The sequence below is a fragment of the Sarcophilus harrisii genome, chromosome 5, assembly GCF_902635505.1.
Source record: "Sarcophilus harrisii chromosome 5, mSarHar1.11, whole genome shotgun sequence".
Taxonomy (NCBI): Eukaryota; Metazoa; Chordata; class Mammalia; order Dasyuromorphia; family Dasyuridae; genus Sarcophilus; species Sarcophilus harrisii.
Genome location: NC_045430.1, coordinates 245,389,248 through 245,410,055, shown reverse-complemented (window position 1 = coordinate 245,410,055; position 20,808 = coordinate 245,389,248). Strand labels below are relative to the sequence as shown.

General features: G+C 38.9%; 1 protein-coding gene across 1 annotated transcript in view; it reads left to right on the top strand.

Annotated features, from left to right (window-relative positions):
• Positions 1-7,598: 7,598 nt before the first annotated feature.
• CRTAP (cartilage associated protein) overlaps positions 7,599-20,808 on the top strand; it is a 63,456-nt gene continuing 50,246 nt past the window's right edge. Inside the window, exon 1 of the mRNA XM_003771948.4 lies at positions 7,599-8,535. Within this exon, the coding sequence (XP_003771996.3) occupies positions 7,990-8,535 (546 nt within the window). The 5' untranslated portion in view covers positions 7,599-7,989. The remainder of the gene's footprint in view (positions 8,536-20,808) is intronic.

Sequence of the window (20,808 nt, the reverse complement as noted above, 5' to 3'; positions counted from 1 at the left end):
GCTGTGTGCCCATGGATAAATCATGTAAACTTTTGAACTTTAGTTTATTCAGTTATAAAATGGGGATAATTTCGTGCTTCTTACTTCCATTCTCAGCAAAATACTTTCAAAGTGTTTAAGTGATATTAGGGTAAGTCTTGGAACACCCTGCATATATGTAAGTATCATCCTTAACTAGGAGTGCTAGGGAGAGCATTGTGGTTTTGAACACTTATATAGGATTTTCTTTAAGTTGAAGCTTTATTTCTCCAAGAGCAGGCCAAATAACATGGGCAACTAATTGGCAATTAGGATGGATGGAAGAAAGCTTACATGACTAATTCTGGCTCTAAGCCATGTTCAGAATTCTAAAGTTGCTAAAATCAGAATCTTTTAAGACAATAGCTTAGCCACAGGATCTGTTAAAAACAGCTAAAACAGAAACTTGGTTACCTAGGTTCAAGGAACAGTTTATTGGGGAAATGATCCTTCTGTGGGCTTAGCAAATCTAAAAACATTTATCTTAATGACTTTAGAAAATGTTTATGTCAATAATTTTCATAAGCTAATCTAGGGCCCAGGGTTTTGCTCCTTTACAGGAGGGAGAACAGGAATGGGAGGATTCCAGAACAATACCTTCAATTTGCAAAATGTGAATGTTGCTCCAATAATATGACTTACAAACCTTTTAACTTTCCATCTTGGTTCTCCTCAGCTGTCACATACAAACTACACAATACAGGGAATGGGTACATAAAAATAACTTTATTGAAGACCAAGGTGATTTACAAGTAAACTTAACTTTTGATAAACTCAGTCTCTTCTAGTGGCTTTGACTTACAGTTAGAAAGCACTGATCGCATATCTGTTGAGTTCACCATCAGGTTTCCAAATGACATTAGGCTGTCTTCCAAAAAGTATGCATTATCTTCATCAGACCCTGCTTAATTTCCTCTTCTTTTAAGCCATTCAGTCCTCAGCACCTGCTGTTCCTATCCTAAATCTTATCTAAATTCCATCTTTGTCCTTCAACTTATTTCTGAAGCATAAAAAACATTCTCTCTTACCTGGGCGATAATTCAATTGGTTGAAATCTATACGCACCTGGATCACTCTTGGGGATACTTCTAATTCTTGGCTTTTTGGGCTAGATGGCAAGGAACATTGGACTTAATATCAGGAAGTTGTTATTGTTAAGTTGTTTTTCAATCATGTTCTATTCTCTGTGACCCTATTTGGGGTTTTCTTGGCAAAGATACTAGAGTGGTTTGCCATTTCCTTCTCTAGTTCACAGATGAGAAACTGAGAAAAATAAGTTTAAATGACTTGCCTATTGTCAGATAGGTAGTAAATATTTGAAGCAAGATTGGAAGTCAGGAAGATGAATTTTCCTGATTCCATGCACCTGGCTCTATCCATGGGACCACCTAGTGACCCAAATCAAGGACACATGAATTCAAACTCTACCTTGAACACTTAATAGCTGTGTGATCCTAGAGGTTACTACTTCTTTATCTTTTCAAAAAGGGCTAGTAATAATAATACTTGTCTTCCACAGTTCTTGTAAGGATAAGATAAATAAAATTTGTAAAATACTTTGTAAATCATAAAGTAGTAATATTAATATAACTTATTATTATTTTCCATCCTCTCCACTATCCCTCCATTTCATCTTTTTCTTTGGCCATTAATAAGCTTTACAGCCTAATTATTATAGCCCCCATGGCTACCCATATGTAGGTTCCTCTGAATGTCATCCTACAAAACATTGTGGCTGCAGGTGGGCAGCTTCTTAAACTGTAGGTAGCTCTTGATCTTCCGACTGACTAGCTAAAAGGTACAGCTTGGGACAGTGGAAAGGATGCCGAATTTGGAGTCAAAGATCCTGGATTCAAATCCTCCTCTTGCCGTTTTCCACCTGTGTAAATTTGGACAAGTTAATTAGCATAGAAGCTTCAGTCTTTAATTTGTAAAGTTATAGAATAAAGCTATTTTAGAGATCCTCTAGGGTCCACTTTCAGCTCTTCATTTATGATTCTCTGGGGAAAAGGAAAACACTTCAGTTCAAAGCAGCAGCTATTAGATTCCATGTTTGATTCTCATATACAGAGGATACCATAGTACTATGTAGGGGAGAGTTCATATATAGGAATTATTATTAGGCAATCCAGTAGCTTTATTACCTGTGAGAGTAATCTTTACCTCTTTCCAAAAGAAAATACCTCAAGTTGCAACTATTTAGAGATGCCCTTAGAGGTTAAAAGCAATCTTCTGAACTTCTTTTCTTGCAGGAGATTAGTGTACTCATTTTAAATGTTGATGTGAGTAATTCAGGTTATATTCCTGGGTCTCTAATGTAGTTTCCTTTAAATCATCCTCTTGTTTCAACTTTGAAACAAAGGTATTACTTGAGGCTTTGAAGAAGGTTTCTCATAGTGCTGGGTGGAGGGGAACCTCCCTCTTTCCCCTGGTTTGCAAATAGCTTAATGAGGAAACAAGAGCCTATATATTTTCTATTATTATCTATTGCTATTATCAAGGAATCATTTCTAGCCTACCTACATAATAACACTTTAAAACTCAAAACTTTGGGAGGCAGATCAGAGTATTGCTGAATTATCATAGATTTAGATTTTAAAAGAAGCTTAGTCCAGTTTATTGGGTTTGGATCAGACCTTACTCAGAACAACATTCAGATATGGGGCTAGTAGGCAATGAAATATTCATAGACGACAAAATTCCATAAAAATATGAGATTTAAAAGGCAACCTTTACCATTTCGAACAGATGTGATTCCCCTTGGTTTTCATATTGACCAAGGCCGCAACGTGGAAGAAGAAAAACATAATGTACTAGAACATTGTAAAAGCTTAATGAATATTTGTGACTTGACATATTGACATTCTACAGGTGATAGAGATTCTATCAAAGCACAAGAGCACTAAATCAACAGCAATTACTTTTTATGCTCCCAGTGACAAGGAAACCAAGGTAAGTCCCTAGAATAACCAAATTCTGAGAAAGGCCTATTATGTCCCATTAGAGGGAAGAGTCCAGCCTACATAAAACAGATGCTAATGGAGGTCTAGTGGTAGTGAATTGGAGTGTGAGAATCCCCTCTGGTCAGAGATGTCCAACATGAAAGAATTCACAAACCCTAAAAGTCTGAATGGCAAAAGGGATTTTTATTGGCCCTGAGAAGCCAGCTTTGCTGAGAAGACAGACTCCTCAGTGCAAGAGGTTCTGTCAGAGAAATAACAAAGGTTATCACAGAGAAGAGAATGTCTTCACAGCGGGCAAGAGTCCTGGCAGGCAGCTGTGCCAAGAAGAGAGGTCCCTTGGCAAAGCATAATCCTACTTCGGATTTCTGCAGAGATTTGGAGTTCAAAATTGTCTTTTTATTGGCAGTCCGAGGCTTGGTTCCAGTTGAAAAAAGAGTCAATGCCTTCAGGCTAGATACTTATCTTGGAGTTTCAAGCCACTCAATAGGCCTAGATCTCCAATTGAATAAAATCATTTTAAAGGCTTTTTTCCAGAGCCTGGAATTTCCTGAAGAGGATCACACTACCCCCAAAAGATCAATGGAGGATGATTTGACCAAGATTTCCAATTGAATGAAGCCGACTTAACTTGTCTGGGAAGATATGTTTTCCCAGACTTTTTGGAATCTGAGACTCCAAATCTCCCTTCTTTTACAGATCAAAGGGAACACAGTTTCAGAGTTCACCCCCATTGCTTCCCCCCAAAAGTCAATGGGGACAGTTTCAGGGTTCACCCCGTCAATATGATTCTTTCTACACTGTTCATGTTATGGATTAGGAAAGTAAGGTTCAAGAAATTAAATGAGAGGGGCAGCTAGTTGGTGTAGTAGATAAAGTACCAGTCCTGAAATAAGGAGGACCTTAGTTCAAATCTAGTTTCAGACATTTAACACTTCCTAGCTATGTGACCTGGGCAAGTCACTTAACCCCAATTGCCTCAGGAAAAAAAATTAAATGACTTGCCTATTAAATGTCAAAGGCAGATTCTCCTGACTCCAAGGTCAGCATTCTATTTCATTTTGTGCATATGTAGACAGATCTTGACAGATTAAGTGACTTGCCCAGATGTTTCCCTGCCAGTTATGGGGCTACATAGCGAAAGAAGGAGCTTTTCCTTTCTGGCCATGGTTGGTACAGTCAAAACAACCTGTAATCCATATCTGGTGTGGGAGTATTCTAATCATTCTGCGGTCCTGCCTTTTAAGCATGTATCAGGTTCTTCCCAATTTAGCACTACTAATGGATGGTGGAATGACATGTGTTAGGAAAGCTCCCTGTTCTCTGAGGAATGGAAAGGAAGTCAGTTTGGCTGGACCCTAGAGAGCATGAGAGGAAATGTCTATTAAAACCAAAAACCTAAACTGGAGTCAAGTTGGGGTTGGCTTTAAAAGTCAAACAGAGAGATTTATATTTAAAGAATTGTGGCATGTGATGTTCTGCCTCTCAGAGTCCAGAATAGACAAGAGAGAAATTTGGTGGCTGGAGAAGCTGATTGCCATATGGTAGGACTCATTGCTTTTTGGAATGTTCCACAAATGATGTCTATTATTTTAAAAGCTGATGGAGTTATAGTTAAGTAGTGTGTATTTCTAATGTTTCTTAACTATTGTGCAATCTTTGAATTTCTGAAAGTCTGGAACTGGATTAATTTAATTCTGAATTTATAGGCAACTTTATTCAGTAAGACAGGGCAGTTAGGTACCTCAGTGTAAAGAATATCAAACCTGGAATCACGAAGACTCTTTTTACTGAGTTCAAATGTAACCTCAGACACTTAATAGGTGTGTGATGCTGGGCAAGTTACTTAGACCTGTTTGCCTCAGTTTCCTTATCTGTAAAGGAGCTGGAGAGGGAAATGGCAAATCACTCCCATATCTTTGTCAAGATCATAAAGAGTAGAACATAGCCAAATAACAACACATATTCAAGAAGATACAGTTTCTACCTCATTTCAAGTTCAAACAGGACATATATTAGCTGTAAGATGTATGACCCTGAGCAATTCAGGTAGCCTTCAGAAAACTTTCCAAGACTACACTGTTGAACAGTTGCCAATCTAAACTGCTAGGGGGTATTTCCTCACTTTGGACTTCCTATATTGATTGTCCAAGTCTGCACCAAACAGTAGGCACTTTTTGTGTGTGTGTGTGTGTGTGTGTGTGTGTGTTTTTAAATAGCTTTTTATTTAGAAGTCATATGCATGGGTAATTTTATAGCATTGACAATTGCCAAACCTTTTGTTCCAATTTTTCCCCTCTTTCCCCCACCCCCTCTCCCAGATGGCGGGTTGACCAATACATGTTAAATATGTTAAAGTATAAATTAAATACAAAATAAGTATACATGTCCAAACTGTTATTTTGCTGTACAAAAAGAATCAGACTCTAAAATATTGTATGATTAGCCTGTGAAAGAAATAAAAAATGCCAGCAGACAAAAAGAGAGGGATTGGGAATTCTATGTAATGATTCTTAGTCATCTCCCAGAGTTCTTTTTCTGGGTATAACTGGTTCAATTCATTCCTGCTCCATTGGAACTGATTTAGTTCATCTCATTGCTGAAGAGGGCCAGGTCCATCAGAATTGATCATCATATAGTATTATTGTTGAAGTGTATAATGATCTCCTGGTCCTGCTCATTTCACTCAGCATCAGTTCATATAAGTCTCTCCAGGCCTTTCTGAAATCATCCTGTTGGTCATTTCTTACTGAACAATAATATTCATATACCACAATTTATTCAGCCATTCTCCAGTTGATAGGCATCCACTTAGTTTCCAATTTCTGGCCACAGTAGGCACTTTTAATTAGTGTTGGCTGAATATTAAATAATCTTAATTTGCATAGGGCTTTGAACATCTTATTCCAGATTTCATTTGATGGTTACAGTTATCCCTATTCAGTTGTATGTTATGTTTTTATCAGCATTGAACTGTACTTTAAAACACAAACATTCCAACTAAAGGAGGGTATTTTGTCACACCCTCATATCTGAGAAACATCCAAGCACTGGACAAAGAAGCAGAAAATTTGAATTTAAAAAACTCACTGGTGGCCTATTGTTGGATAAACCACTCACCCTAAGCCTGTTTTCTCCACTGAAAATGGAGCTAATGCCTCTATTTACAATTCCAAGGGAGTATGATGAAATAGATCAAGTAAAAATGAACATGAAAGTGTTGTGCCACAGTTCTCTTTTATTGTCCTGACTCTCAGTTGTCTCTTTTATTGTCCTGAATTTCCCTAAATTGGTTCCACCTCAGAAATTGGTTCTGTCTGTTTCCCTATATTGTTCTGCCTCAGTTTCCCTAATTCTACCTCGATCTCCTTAATTGCAAACCCCATCTCTCCTACCCCCATTCATGAAGACTGATATAACTCAGGGCTATTTGCTCTAAGGTTATAAATTGTCAATGTGTGAACTTTGAAAGAAGGACTCCAGACTTTGTGTCTGTAGTCAGACATTTTCTTAACTCCTAGTTTGTTAGAATTTATGGTCCTACCCCCCAACCTGTCAGAACCTGATTTCTGGTTCCTACCTGGAGATTCCGGACCACCAGAGTTTGGACTCCACCCCCCTGCCTTTGTTTAGCTATTAATGTGTATAAATGTCATTGGGAACTGGCATTGGCTGCTGGATGCTGGCTGTAGGTTGGATTCAGGCTGGATTCTTGGAGAGGATAGCCTCATTCAGCCCTGGAACCAAACTATAGATCCTAATTTGGACTCAGTAAATCTCTCCCTTTCAAATAAAATATTAAAAACTCTCTAATCTCTATCTTGCCTCAGTTTCTCCAAAAAGTACTTTCAAAACCACTAGGTTTGGGTCAATGTCCATTTTCATCCAGTCTGATAAATATTTACCTTAAATATAGGGTACAGTGCTAGGCAATGAGGCAAATATGGTGGTGGATAGGCAAGTGGGAGTCGGGAATAATGATTCTAATTCCACTTAGTGTGTGTGACCTTTAGTACATCCTTGAAGCTTTTTGAGATCAATTATCTTAATTCCGCCTGTTAAGGTCCCTTCCTTAAATAGGTGATAAAAGACAAAGTCCAGTCAGCTCCCTGCCTTCAAAAAGCTTAATACTTAATAATCAAAACAAGTTACATTTGTAAATAATTTATAGCTAAAAGTAGAAAGGGTTAAGGGTCAAGGAGTTGTAGAAGAAAGTATCGGGTATTTGGAGAGAGATCCTTTCTGGCTGGGACTAGCACACAGTAGATACTTAACAAATATTGACTTTCTAACTCCTTTTTTTGACCGTTAATATTGAATCTGAGAGTGTAATGGGTAGCTTGAGACTCCTGAAGATGGAGATGTAAGGGGAAGGCAACGGGGATTACAGGACAGGAAAGTTGAGGGAGGTCCCAGGCAGACACATCGACTCCCTCTTTCCAGGGAAGAGCTTTCCCACTTTGGCCAGAGTGGCAGAGGCAGCAGCCCGGCTGGGCCTGGGCGGCTCCCCCCCCTCAGCTAGCCCCAAGTTGTCAATCTTTTCCCAAATCCCCGCCCGAGTAAGGCAAGCCTACCAAGAGAGGCCCGGAGTGGGAGGGCAAAAAGCAAACTCTCCTCCTGCATTCCTGATCCCTCTTCCTGCTCCTTTCCCCCCCTTCCACCTCCCCTCTTCCTCTTTGGCTACGTGGTGGTCGCCCGGGCAGACACCCAGACAGTAAGGCAGGCACTCTCCGTGGGGGTGGGGAAAGGGGCAAGCCACGGGGGTCCAGAGTGAGGGGACGAAGAGAAAACTCCCCCCTCATTCCTGCTCCCTCTTCCTGCCCCTTTGTCCCACCCCTCCCCTGCCCTCTTCCTCTTTGGCTACGTGGTGGGAGCCCCGGCTGACCCCCCGACAGTCAGACAGGCACCCCTTGCAAGGTGGGGGAGAGGGGTGAGCCATAGGGGTCCGGGGCGGGAGGCAAGTTTGGAGGGCTGGGCGAAGGTCTCCGGGCAGGGCGGCTGCGGCAGCGGGATGGCACCCGGCGGCCGGGGCCGGCCCCCCCGCCTCGGGGTGGCCGCTGCTGCGGGGCGAGCCCTGCTCTGCGCCCTGTGCTTCTGTAGCTCCCTGAGCCCCGGCCGGGCGCAGTACGAGCGCTACAGCTTCCGCAGCTTCCCCCGGGACGAGCTGATGCCCCTGGAGTCCGCCTACAAGTACGGCCTGGACCAGTACGGCCACGAGAACTGGGCCGAGAGCGTGGGCTACCTGGAGATCAGCATGCGGCTGCACCGCCTGCTGCGGGACAGCGAGGCTTTCTGCCACCTCAACTGCAGCAGCGCGCGCATGGACCCGGACCCGCCCGCCTCGGACCCCGGCCTCGGCCCCCAGCCCCAGCCCCGGGACAGGTTCGCCGACTTCCCCGAGCTGCGGCTCTTCGGGGACCTGCTGCACCGCGCCAGATGCCTCAAGCGCTGCAAGCAGGGCCTCCCCGCCTTCCGCCAGTCCCAGCCCAGTCGCGAGGTTCTGGACGAGTTCCAGCGGCGGGAGCCCTACAAGTTCCTTCAATACGCCTACTTCAAGGTAAGCCTGCCCCGGCCCCGCCTCTCCCCCAACTCTGCCCTTCCTTCTGGCGAGCGCCCCGCCCGTGTCTTTCTTCCCCAGGGACCCCCGCCGCATCCCCTAACCCGGCCCCAGCCTTTTAGCTTTGGAGCTGGACTTTAGAAGTCAACGAATCCAAACTCGTGTTGCTGCTGGAGAAACTGAGACCCACCCAGACAACTCACAGAAAACTTTCAACTTTCTTTTTCTCAAAATTCTTTTTTTTTTTATTTTGACTGATAAAAATGAACAAACTTTTTAATATGCCTTCGTTCCCCCTTTATACACACATACACACACACATACACACACACTCAGTTCTGTAACTACAATCAAGTCCTAATCTGCAATACCTCCCATAATAATTGCCTTGACAGCTTGCAAGGGTGTGCCCACTTACTCTCCTCAGGCTACATCAAAAACAAGCTTTCTGGGGGCTGGACTTTTGGAATCTTGTCTCCTCCCAGTAGAATATGAATTCCTTAAGGTCTGGCCCTGTCACTTCCATTTTTCATTCATATCCCCAGAGAGTAACCCTATGTTTTGTGCTTTGTAAATGCTTCATTCACTCATTCAATAGCAGGCTTCCTACATCACTCATCCTAAAATCATAGATCTAGAGATTAAAGGGAACTCAGACTCCAACCAGTCCAACCCTATTCATAAAATGAAGGATGAGGAAACCAAGAGCAAGGATTTACCCAGAGTCACAAGAGTATTGTCTGAACTCGGATTTTAACTCTGAGTCCTTGACTGATGCCCTTTCCTTTCTTTCCTCTTATCTTAGTCATTTTTCTAAGCTCCTCCCATCCACCCAAAGTGAATTCGCCTTTAAACATCTCAGAAGAGACTTGCGACCATCTAAACCAAAGTTTGCCTGAACAGAGCATCCCATCTCCAAGCCCAGTCTTTATCACCAACCCCCAGGTCCATGCTCAAGCTATTGCTTCCGTTTTCCACGTTGGCACAGTCCGTTTGCGTTTGTGCATCCCCTTCTATTTTAATTCATATCGAGAAGAATTTATCATACACAATTTACAAAACACTGAAAAACCCTAAATTCTCCGCTTTCTCCAACAGTCTCTCTGTTATTAGCTTCCCTAGTAATATCAAATTCTCCAGCCTTCAAAGCTCTTCCTAACTTGCCCCTTCCTACTTTTCCAGTTGTTTCATACCACAGTCCTCTCCATGTATTCTTGGGTCGGTGATACTGGCTTCTTTGATACTCCCTTGCAGAAAGAAACTCCATCTTCCAACTCTGGGCTTTGTCACTTGCTGTTCCCCAGGTCTGGAATTCTCTCCATTTTTTGTCTTCAGACTTGCTTCAAGTCCCAGCTAAATTTCCATCTTCTGCAAAAGCCTTTCTCCATCCCCTTTGATGCTTGTGCCTTATCTCTAGTGATTATTTCCAGTTTATATTATATATTTAGCTTGCTTATGTGTAATTGTTTTTCTTATTATCTCCTCTATTAAATTATGAGCTCCTTGAGAGCAGAGAGTGTCTTTTGCCTTGCCAGGTCCATAGTAGGTGCTTAATAAATGTTTATGGACTGATAGCCCTCTGACTACATAGCATTTTGTCTTGGGTCTTTCCTTTGCTCCTATCAATGTCCTCTTCTGAAGTTCCTCAAGGGCAGAAACTGTGTAATTTAAAATTTTTTAAATCTCCAAGAGGCTGGAACAGTTTTTTTAAGTTTAATTTTTAAAAGCTTTTTTTTTTTCAAAATATATCCATAGTTTTCAACATTCACCCTTGCAAAACCTTGTGTTCCAAATTGTTTTATCCCTTCCTTCCCCCTGCCCCCTCTGTTAGACAGCAAATAATCCAATATACATTTAATATGTGCAATTCCTCTATACATATTTCCACAATTACCACGGCACAGTGTTTTTACATGTTATATATACCTAAAGAATGTTAAATTGAATAATCAATGGCTTTCCCATCTTTGCTCCAAGTCTTTTGGTGACAAAGAATTATGTGTAAATTATCACTTTTTTCTTTTCTATGTCTTCTTCTCCTATCTCAGTGAACACTAGCTAAGTAATGCCTTCATTATGCCACATGTAATTTAAGACCTTAGTAGCCTCTCTCTAAGAATTGACAAATCCTGAATCTGGTCATTTGGTGGGTAGATTTTCCTCATCCTATCTTCTTAGAGGTGGAACTGTTGGCTATCCTTGGTTCAGACAGCAGAGGTGAGTTTCTCCCATTGTCTCTCTAGGCAATGAAAGTGGGGGTAGATCCTTAGACTAAATTATTGTTAATTATTTAATGTTGAATACAGCAAGCATTTTAAGTTTGGTTCATCTTATGATATGATCAAGTTGTATTTATTATGTATTACTATCTTATTATTACATTTATCATAGATTATTATTATTATTATTATGGAGTACCTATAGTTTCCTTGTATTTTTCTTCAATATATATTGCATTGGGCCCTCCCACAGACACTCTGTATACTATATTATATCTTTAACAAAGAAGAAAGTAAATATTGAGAGGGACAGTTAACTCCCATCTTAGGGGGAACTTGTGTGAAGCACTTAAGAAGGAATAACATCATATTTTCCCTCAGGAGACATGGAGAGTTAATTATAATGAAGAGAGATTTTATAAAATATTACCTTTAACTACCATGGAAAAATGAATCTCTCTAGGACTTGGAAAATTAATTATCTTCTCCAAGATAATTTTTGAAAAGTCATTTTGAGAAAAGTGACTTTAACTGCCATTTTAAAAGGAAAAAATTGAACCATATTTCATTCCTGATGAGAACTGAACTAACTTTTATTTTGTAGAAAAAACCTTCTGTGGGGAAAACATTCTGAGGAGAATTCTGAGACCTTCATTGTCATTCCAGAGAGTATTGAATCGACATTAATTAATTAAATGATAACTGGGGTACTAATAACTGAGTCAACAAATATATAAAGTACTAACTGTAACTGTTGATTGATATTGAGGCAAACAGGTTGGAATGCCCTCAAGCTGATAGCATTGGACAGATCTTTCTAAACTCTGATTCTAATAGATCTGGACAATTTTCATTTATGATCCCTGAAATTTAGACTTTTTTTTTTTAAATCATGGTTTGTAGGGATTCCAGTGAATTCCAAAATCATTTTTCTTGGATCTGTTTTCTAGATTGGTTGTTTTCTATTTCAGATTCTTACAATTTCTTCTATTTTTAAAATTTTTGTTCAATTTCTTGCAGTCTCAAGAATTCATTGATTTCTATTTGTTTTATTTTAATTTTCAGGGAATCTGTTACTTGGGTAAGTTTTACCACTTTTTCTTCAAAGATATTTATTCTTCCTCCAGTTCTTTACTAATCTCTTGCTTCATTTCTTCTATGTATTCATTTAGTCCTTATAGAAAATAACCCTTTTCTTTTAGATTCTGCTTACAATTGTTTTGGAGTTATTATTTTTTTTCCTTTTGGTGATGATGTCTAGATTTGCAATATAAAAGTAATTTTTTTAAACTTTTGATGGATGTCTTCTTTAGTTTACTCATCTTTTTTAGTTACATCATCATTTTTAGTTCTTAGATTGGGACTTTGGCCCAGGGTCAACTTTGTTCCTGTTGTACTTCTGGGTGTGTGATTAATCCTGCTTGGTATTGACCAGAGTCATCAGAATTATTGTGTTGACCTTTTCCTCCCATGGATCTTTGAAGTTCAGAGTGCTGAATCTTCTGTGTTCCTAGAACACCTGAGGACAGGGTGCTGGGACTTCAGAGTCCTTGGGGCTTCTAGTCCAACCTACCTTTGCATTGGTTGCGTCAGCTCCCAGGGGGCTTCTGAAGACCCCAATGTGATTTTATAACATTCTAAAGCTTTATTGAGGGAGCCTACCCTACCATTTTGCTGCCTCCTATAGAGAATCATGCAGAGCAACACATTTCTCTGACCCTTTTTGCTCCACTTGTTTATTAAAACTGGTACTGGCTTTGTTGACAGTCCCCTATTCTATTCCTGTGGGCTGCTGACTGACCTTTTGTGTAGTTCTGGATTTCAAAAAGTCACCACAGTTTCTCACTGGATTTCTTGATCATTATTGAGTCTCATACAAATGTGATATTTTTATTGTGGGGGATCTGGGCAGCTTACTTCTGTTCAGGCAGCTTGTTCAGAAGTTGCTTTTGAAGAAATCTTAAACATCCTAGGCCAATCAGAGCTCTGGATACCCTTTGGTGGAGTGATCATAGAAGTAATGTCAGTAATGTCAGAGGATATATATTCCTTTATCCATTTATTTGTTCATCAAATATTAAGTGTCCACTATAGGAAAAGGACTCTGCTAGGCAGTCGAAGAAAATAAAAAATTTATGTAAAAAGTCATCTCTGGCCTTGTGAAATTTAATACCTAATAAAAGAATATTCTGATGAAAGCCAGATTATATGATGGTAGGATTTAGAACTAAAAGGGATTTTTGATTATCTAGTTTTTTATTTTAAAGAATTTGCTAACATTTTTCACTGTTGTTTTTAATCTTAACTTTCATTTTCAAATATATCCCTCATCTATTCAAGGAGTCGTTCTTTGAAACAAAGGAAAAAAGGAAAGAGGCAAGAAAAGCAAAACAACTCAGCAAAACTTAGTGAGTCAGAAATGTAGTATTCCACACCCCTATTTCCTCATCTCTGCAAAGACCAGAGGGAGATGCATTTTCTTACCTCTTTTTTAGGGCCAATTTTCTTGCTCCTTATAATAAAATAGCATGCAGTTTAATCTTGCATTTGTTTTTATTCAGAAGAGATCATCTAGTTCTGTTTCTCATTTAGCATTTAATGAAGTTGGGAGCTAAGAAAGTGAAATGACTTTTATGAATTCACACTGGTAATAAGAAGAAAGACTGAAACACAGGTCTTCTGATTCCAAATCTCATGCATATTTTGTTTGAAATGAAGTTGACTGTTTTAAAAAATTTGTTTGTTTTTCCAAAATCACCCTATCCCTTCTTTCTCCTCTTCTTTCTCCCCAAAATGTGGATCTGTAAAAATTTTTGTTAACCAGGTTTCCCCCCCCCACTAAGGCCTTAATAGCCAGTCAATAGGCATGTAGCAAGTGCCTGGCATTGTATTAAACTCAGGTGTTACAAAAAGAAGCAAAAGATAGTTCTTGCCCTCAAGAAGTTTACAGTCTAATTGAAGCTGATACTATTGGGGGCCTTTCAACACTACAGTTCAAACATCTGTAAAAAAAAATAAAATAAAATAAAATAAAGGTGTTTTGCAGAAAAAAAAATCAGAAAGTGTTTTTTTTTTTTTTTTTTTTTTAAGTCAAAACCAGTTATTTAATGGCATGTAATTTTCAACATCCAGCTTTTAGGATATGAAAGTTTTCAAGCTGATGTACCATTGTCCCTTTAGTTCTATTTGTAACTTTTTAGGAAAAGTAGGTTTCTTTTTCTGCTTATTTTAGTTATCATGTACAAATGAGATTTGAAAACATTCTCTCTTTAATTATCCCCCAACTCTCCCAATCCATAACATATTTTATTCATAAATTAGAAAATCCTGTTGCAAGTGTTTTTTAACTTTACATGGTTAAATCTGCCTTAACAGCAAGATTTTCTGCTACTATAAACAAAATATACTATAAAACAATAAAATCTATGCTATAAAAAAATCTTTTATAAACCAAGTTTTTATTTCACTCAGTTTAATCTTTGAATGCATGGATTCAGAGGAGGCCAGATTTTAAGTCTGTTATGATCTTTGAAGTTACCTAGGCCAGCTGCTTATTTTATAGATGAAGAAATGAGGTCCTGAGAGGTAAAGCGCATTTTATCTTCTGCTAGTTTCTGTAGTCATTGGATAGCTCTGGCCCAAAACAGCTATGAATTTCTCTCTTACTATTGTACGTATTTTCATGAATGACTGATAGCTTTCATTTAGTTCAGGCTCTGCCTGGGTCACAATTTAAGGCAAAAAGATCAAGGCCGATTTCTCTGCCTGTTTGAATTTTGACTCTGCCAAAAGAAAGAGAATGATGGGTTCTCTAGTGCCCCATCTTACAGTGACAAGTATGGGGCAGTATGAACTCTCTATCTGGGCTGAAGAGCTATATTCTGAACTTCAGCATGCAGGAAAATAAAACTCAGGAACAGCTGAGAGTAATATCACATGGCTTTGCTTTCTTACTGAAACTCTAGAGATCACTTTGCCAGTTTCTGGAAAGAGCTATATCCTTCATACTGTACAATAGTGTCAATGGAGTATAGATGGGGCACAGAAGTTTTGCATGAAAAATATATTGGGATTTCAGGATTCACTCCATACAGTCTACCAAATGTTGGGGAGTGGAGGGTACATAATATATTGGGATTTGGGGCAAGTGTCACAAAGTATCTCAAAAGAATTTGTAGGCTTAGATTATCTCTGAATCAAGAAGCAAAGATTTTATTATGTTGCTGGCAGTGGGATAGTTTCCAAAAGGAATTTTTATTAATTAACAAGGTGAAAGACACCATAACAAGGGGAAAGAGGGTAATAAGACAAAGATGCCATAAGGCAGACAACTTTCGAATGAACTAGCTATATAACAAGGGCAATATTCCTGGATAACTTTCTGCCATAAGGTGGGCAATTCCTAATGAACCCATCATTGCAATGTTTAGCTATTCTAGTCAAACAATTAATCAACAAATAATTGTTAAATTTCTACTATGTAACAATTCCTGTGTTAAGTTCTATGATATAAATACAAATAAAACCATCCCTATTCTCAAGGAGCATACAATTCTATCAGAACCAGAGGACTTCCAGAATGTCAAATGTGAACTAATCAAAATAGTAGATTTAGGACATAGCACCATAGCAACCTACTCCCTAAACCTCAATTTCTTCATCTACACAATGGGAATAATAATACCAGTAACTCCTACATCATAGGGATCTTGCAAGGCTCAAATAAGACAATGTACATAAAGTGCTTGGCTGACCTTCTTGTTTCACCTTCATTCTTGAAGGTGACCATGACATCAGGGAGAGGATGCTGTGACATTTAAGTGACGTGGATTTAAACGAAGGAAGGCTGCATAAGGTCACCAGCCTCACTTTCTCCTCCAGAGCCAGAGCCAAGATGGATTGGAAATAGCCCTGAATGCAGTGGGAGAACTTAGCCTTTTTTAAGCTCAGGTATTTAACAGGTCTGAGTTTAACTGAGGCAATATCCATTCAGTGACTAAGGCTAGGTAAGAACTGAGGGAGATCATAGCCTCTTTTACCAAAAAACAAGAACAAAAACAAAACTAATGTAGGAGAGAAAGACCTTCAGGCTTGCTGACTGACGCAGAAACAATTTTTATTTACCTTGACTCTGAGACAATCAGCACCCAAACAATTGGGGCTTGACCTGGGATCGATTGGTGGCCGATCAATGAGAGCCAGAGTGATTTGAGTTTTAGGTGTGGTCCTTAAACAAGAAATCTAGCAGATAAGCCCCAAAATAGCTTGAAGGATTTCAGCATTAAAAAAAATAATAATAATAACAGATTTCTTTGGGCAGAACATCTGTTGTTGTGCTCTCAAATTGGGGGCTCTAGAAAGCAGGACACAACTATCTGTAGTTGAGTATGATACCATATATGGATAGAAGGAAGAAAAGAAGGAAGGGAGGGAGGAAGAAAAAAAAAGAAGGAAGGGAGGAAAGTAGATTGGTTGTGTTACCCAGTTGGAAAGAACACACAGAACTTGTTGTTTGGCCAATCTTAAAATCATTATATGAATGTCTTTATGATATGATTCCAATTACTCTTTAAGAAGGAAATTTGGATATGTCCTGATCCTTAGTTACCCTGGCAGTTGCCCTTCAAGAGCCGTAACTTTGTCATATCAGAAGAGCTCATTGCCCTTATATATTTAATAAATATGTTTCTGTTGATGATAATACATCTTAGTAATCTGTCTAGAAGACTTTTATCCACAATATTGTGGAAAAGACCTCAGGATTTGTAGTCAGGACGCATAGTGGGGTTATTTTGAGGGCATGGAATTGGCTAGATGAACACAGATGCCTTTTAAGTGTCAAATTATATCTTCCTGAGATCATTGGTAGGAGAGGAGTCCCCAAACTGAACATCGTAAGGCAGAAATTATGTAACTCTTCGATCAGATATGTTTGAAAATGCCACTTACGCAACTGTTTCATAGTTTCTGAGTTGGCCACACTGTTGGTTTGAAAAGCAAAAATTTTAACTTAGCTAGAAGTGTCTTGCTTTTCATTGAAGATGGTATAAGATAGCATGCCCATAGAAATATCAACTTATAAAGGAAAAAAAGATATAAAGAAATCTTTAATAATGTATTTCAAGCAATTTAAACAACTTTAAAAGCATTACAGATCTATTATACTAGTAGCTTAAGCTACTGTTCAGAGGCCAAATTTATCACAGGATTCCTTCTCATATTGTACAAGTGATTCCCTAACCAGACATAACCCTTCATAATGAAAACTTAGACCAGAGTTGGCAGCATATCAGAGATGACAAGTCCTGACCTCACTTACTTGCTCTTTCACTGTAGGGATAGAATCAAGGTCAGCTTCTCTTCCTAAAGGGCACCTTTAGTTACCTGCTGTCCCTCTAAGAAGCCTCTGCAGCAATAAGCTGTATGAGGAGCATGATAGGAGTAGCCAGGGGAATGCTCCTCCAAACCTCAGGGTCCCAACTAAGAAGTGAATGAGAACTACTATGTGAGTACCATCATGCCCACCATTCCCCACCCTACCAAAGGATCTCAAAGAATAACACAATTACAAATTTCCCTTCACAATTCTATTTTTAAGTCAAAGTATGTATTACATGTTACTCAACTTAAAATGCCATATACTATGTCCTTGCCTTTTATAGGTTGTTTCTTAAATAGAGAATGTATTCCCTCCTCTCTTCTGCCTTAGTTCTCATCAATTCCTATTAGAATCCTTAGTTCCTTCAAGGCTAAGCTGAGCTACCTACTACGTGAAACTTTTTTTGGCCCCTAGATATAATGGTGAGTTTTTTTCCATCCTTAATTTATTTAGTTAATTAAGTTTAAATTATTACCCTAGCTTGCTTTAAATTACCTTAATTTGTATTTGTATTTAATTCAATTGAGTTGTATTTGGTTTATGGAGTTCAATTGATGTCTGAATAGAAATCTCTCCTTAAAATATTCCAAAAAAAATGATATCTCATATCTACTTGAGGACTTTCTGTTCTATTGTTCAAAGGCTCTACTATTTACCTATTTTCCCTTTACATTAATGTAAAATCTGTCTTCCAACATCCACCCATTTTGCATCTAATTCTACACTCTGAGACCAAGCAGAGCTAGTCTAATCCTTTTTTCTTAAGGCAGGTCTTAAGAATAAAGCTATCATATCCTTCCTTGCCCGCCTCCACCCACCTTTACCCCCATATTTTCTCTTCTCTATTAAACATCTCTATTTCCTCCAACTAGTTAAAATATAGTATGATTTCCAATCTTTCATATTCTAGTCATCCTCCTCTGTAAACATTCAAGCTTGTCACTGTTTTAAAAACTATGGAGCAAAGAATTGCACATCATACTTAGATGTGGTCTGACCAGATTAGAATGCAGTAGGACTGTCACCTTGTTCTAGACACTATACTTCTATTAATGCAATCTAAATTCATGTTTGTTTTTGTTGCTTCCATTTCTCCTTCATAGAGTTTTCAGTTTATTAACTGTCCCCTTCCCCCAGGTTTTTGTGATACCCAACTTCTGCTTTCTTTTGTTTTAGAACATAAGGTGGTCACACCCTCCCTGACTTCTCAAGGAGATAAGAACCTCCCAAAAGATGTGATCACGCCTTCCCCTGACTCCTCAAAAAAGGGATGAAAACACCATAAAAGGAGGTGATCATACTCTTCTTGACATCTCAGGAAGGGAGATGAAAACCAAAGGAAAATGGGGAATCAAAACAGATTAGTGAGTTTCTGAAGGGTCCATTAACATGGGAGTCATTATATAAGCACATGGTAACAAAGGCTAGTAGTGATGTAACAAACATTAATCAACATGAGGAATTATACATGTCCATAAGTTCCAGAAATAGTCCAAAACCAATGCATTGTCCATTACTTCATATGTCAGGAATCCAATAATTCCTGTAAGTTTTGAAGTCCTGCATTAGATTCATCAATAATTTTTTATCTCAGGGAATCCAATGATTCCTGCAGATTTTGAAGTTCTGCAACAGTCTTATCATCAATTTTTCATCTTAGGGAATCTAATGATTCCTGATGGTTTTAAAGTTCTGCAACAGTCTTAACCACAATTTTTTATCTCAGGAAACCCAATGATTCCTGCTGGTTTTGAAGTTTTGTAACAGTCTCATTATCAGGTATGCTCTTTTTTTCCCTTAGATCTTCTCCTTTGTTTCCAGGTTTTTTATCTTTTTCTGTCTCTCTCCAGGTACTCACTGGCACCCATCTGATTCCTTCTCCATCTGTAGAGATACAAGCAAACTCTTTCTCCCAAGCAGTTAACCTATCTGGTTCCTTCCATTCACTTTCTAAATCTCTCTTTATCACCTGGCAATTACATTGGAGCTGCTTGTACTGGACACTGCCCTTTTGTTGGGTTAAAAAATCTGTATTCTCCCCAATTGTAATTACTTTTTGGCTGATTGATCATGTAATCCCTTTCTGCCATCTGATTGCTTTTTGGCTGATTGATCATGTCTTAATATTGAATTTCTAAAGATTCTCTGGGTGTAACCTTGGCTGCCATCATGTTCCACCTGGGGACCTGGAGCTAGGCCCTGCTTCTCATTTCCCTGGGTCAATATACATTCTGAGGCCCAGTGGAAGCTCTTGTGGCATTTTGTACATGGGGTTTTGGGTCTTATTCTCTCATTCTGTCTTCTCACTCTATCATTATGCCTACATTGAGCTTTCAGATGCCCTACTTTATCACATTGAAAGCATTGGCGAGTTTCTTGGAAGTCCCTTGTCAAGAGGTACCCCATTTTCCTATGTTCTGCATCATAATCTGGGTATAAAAGGCATTTGTGCCCACTGTGGCACAGAGTCTTATGGTCTCCTCTAAAGAAGCATCCTTGTATAGTCCCAGTATAATTCTTCTACAAACCTTATTTGCATTTTCCTTAGCCAGTTGTCTTATTGTAATTCCTGTAGCTGCATTTTCTCCAATAGTTCGTATTACAGCTATTTGCAAATGTCCCACAAAATCAGCAAAGGGTTCATTTGGACCTTGCTCTATTTTTGTGAAGGCTTCCCCTCCATCTTTTCCTGGGAGGGAGCCCCATGGTTTGATAGCAACAGCAGCAATTTGCTCATATGCTGTTATAGGGTAATTAATCTGTGCTAAAGTGTCTGCATACTGACTTTTACCTGTTAGTTGGTCAAAGATGATTTGTATATTAACTTCAGTTTTCCTATTTCCTTGTACTTGTATCCTTCATAATTCACTATACCCCAAAAGCCACAAGTTTTGTCTAGGTTCTAAACATGTCCCTGCTATAGATTTCTAATCACGAGGGGTTAAAATTTCATAAGCCAAATTCTCTAATATCATCTTAACATAAGAAGATGTAGCCCCATAAAAAGTGCAACCCTTTTTCAAATCTTTAATTTTTTCTAGATCAAAAGAAGTATATCTTTTCCTTTGCTGACCTGAAGAATCAAACTCTTCAACCATAGGGTATGCATTATTAAACCAGATATATCCTGTCCTTCCTTTTTACCCCTAACTAGTGCCTTTTGTAATCTTGTCATAGGGGGTAGACAAAACTCCTACATAGGTGGTGCTGATGGTGTCAGTGCCCTTCTCCCTCCTTCTCCCTCCACCCATGAAGGGTTAATTTAGGGGGGTAGGTCAGGAATTGAGGAATGTCCTAATGACTCCTGCTGTGAAGCACCACACTCCTTTATTTCATCAACTTTGTACTTAACTCCATTCTTGTCTAATTTTTCATGCTTTTCACCTAGTTTGGTTAATTCTTCATCCTTTTCACAGTTTGTCAGTATCCTCTCCCTCCTGCACTTTTTTCTTTTTCCTTATTCTATAACTTATGTAATTTCCTAAAGCCAGTTGTATTAAGTTATATGTTTTAAATGTTTCTTTAGAAATTGAGTCATGTCCATTATCATTGTAGTATTCACATAGTTGCTCTCCTACTAATTTCCACTCGTCTGGATCTAATTCTTTTTCCTTTGAGAACTAAGGAGATGTGTACTGTACAGTTTCTAAAAGTTCAGTGATCTGCTCCCAAATT